General features: G+C 65.4%; 2 protein-coding genes across 2 annotated transcripts in view; one reads left to right on the forward strand and one right to left on the reverse strand.

The window, feature by feature from the left end:
- Positions 1–665: 665 nt before the first annotated feature.
- On the forward strand, positions 666–1,649 carry METBIDRAFT_9837 (uncharacterized protein; the record flags this gene model as incomplete). The annotated part of the gene is made up of 1 exon (XM_018859470.1): positions 666–1,649. One exon carries the CDS (start codon positions 666–668, stop codon positions 1,647–1,649), a length of 984 nt encoding a protein of 327 aa, XP_018714071.1.
- A 30-nt stretch (positions 1,650–1,679) lies between these two features.
- YVH1 (tyrosine protein phosphatase) overlaps positions 1,680–1,941 on the reverse strand; it is a gene marked incomplete at both ends in the record, with an annotated part of 1,043 nt that continues 781 nt past the window's right edge. The window contains one exon of the mRNA XM_018856826.1: positions 1,680–1,916. Within this exon, the coding sequence (XP_018714072.1) occupies positions 1,680–1,916 (237 nt within the window). The remainder of the gene's footprint in view (positions 1,917–1,941) is intronic.

A 1,941-nucleotide genomic window follows, 5' to 3' on the forward strand; every position in this document is an offset into this window, starting at 1 on the left:
TAATATAATATAATAAATACCAATAACACATCATAACATATCATAACATATCATAACATATCATAACATAGTACAGTATGATTGCCCCTAGAGACCAGATGGCTCTGAGAACAAAGTAATTGTCCCCCACCTCGTAGGCATTCAATCCCCAGGAAAGTGCCCCAGCCCCAAAGGGAAACAACAGACTCAAGCTTCTGCCCTTCTGCCCTGGAGCCACTTATAAATCATGATGATATTTACATCAACATAAACATAAATACCCCCTTGTATTTTTTTATACGAAGTTACTGCCAACATCTTCAACAGTCATTATATGATGTATTTCAATATTCTATTTCGTACCACATAAAGTACAAACTTTGCCCTGGAGGCGGGCGCGGCCCCGCGCGCGAGGACGCGGCCCCAGTTTCAGTATCAGATTTCTCAATTCAAGTATGTACGGTACTTCGGATCCTTAGAATACTACTATTCCCTAAAAACCCTTGAGGAAGAAAGGAAAGGGAAAAAACTTTCCCTGTACGGAAGTTTTTTCCTCTTGCCACGTGAGGGATGCCTACATGGCGGATACCACGTGACACCCAGGACCCCAGGGCCAGGCGCGAAACGGCCCAACCCCAACCCCCCGTCTTCTCCACAAACACCACGCCCAACGCGTTTCTCCACCCATGTACTCGCCCGCGCCCGCCTCCATGGACGCCTACGCGCCGTGGCGCAAGCACACGGCGTGGACCGCCCGCGTCCACGAAACCCGCGGCCCCGAAAACCACGCCCACGAGAACCACGGCCCCGAGAACCACGCCCACGAGAACCACGGCCCCGAGAACCACGGTGCTCAAAACCACGCCCACGGCCACGGCGGCCGTGGCCACGAGCACCGCGGGCACCTTCACTGCGTGGCCGCGGGCGGCGCCGCCATGCCGCCCGGCGCCGTCCAGCACGCGCCGCCGCTCGCCGCGTACTCGCCGGCGCAGTGTGGGCCGAGCGAGGCCGTGGCCGAGTACAGCCGCGCGGTGCAGCGGGCGGCGTGGGGCGGCGGCCGCGACGTGGCGGTGCTTCTGCCGCGCGTGCTGGCGCGGCTCGACACGTTGCGCCGGCTCCGGGCCACGGGGCACGCCACGCTTGCGCCCGTGGGCGTCCACCGCACCATGCGCGAGCTCGCCGAGGAGGCGTGCTTGGCCGCGGCCGACGACGCGCCGGGCGGCCACGCGGAGAACCTGGTGGCCAGCCACGCGGGCGACGCGCTGGGGCTTGCTGCGGCGGGAAGTCCGCTGGGGGCGGGGGACGCGCTGCCCCCGAACACCCTGGCGCCGGCAAACACCCTGGCGCCGGGCCTCGCGGCCATGGGCGTGCTGTTCCCCGACGTGGACTTGGACGCGGGCGTGCCCGACGCGGACCTGGACTTGGACGCGGGCGTGCCCGACGCGGACTTGGACGTCGGCTCGGACGCCGGCCCCGCCGCGTACATGGCCGCGGACGTCGAGTACCAGCACGACCACAGCCTCTGGCCCGCGAGCGGCGCGGCCACGTCCGCGTCGGTGTCCACGGGCTCCGTGCTCCCGGCGCCGAGCGCGGCCACGCGCCCCTCGTCCACGCTGGCGCCGCCCTCCCGCGCGTGCGACGACTCGGACGTGGACATGACGCTCGAGTAGCGCGCGGCACGCCCGCGGCACGCCCGCGGTCTACTCGCCCGGGCTGGCGGCCGCTCGCATGGAGTCCACCTTGGCCGCCTGTAAGTGCAACGCCGGCACCATCCACTTGCCGCACGAGCACCGCGAGCCTTTCCAGCTGTAGCCGCCCACCTTGGCGGCGCACCGCGGGCAGCAGAGTTTGCCCTCGATCTGCTGCCGCGCCAACTCCGCCGCCATCCACGGCATGGGCTCGTCCACGAAGTGGTGCGAGCACATATCGGCCGCCAGCTCCGCCGACACGATGCGCCGCGAG

This window comes from Metschnikowia bicuspidata, assembly GCF_001664035.1.
Source record: "Metschnikowia bicuspidata var. bicuspidata NRRL YB-4993 chromosome Unknown METBIscaffold_1, whole genome shotgun sequence".
Classification (NCBI taxonomy): domain Eukaryota; kingdom Fungi; phylum Ascomycota; class Pichiomycetes; order Serinales; family Metschnikowiaceae; genus Metschnikowia; species Metschnikowia bicuspidata.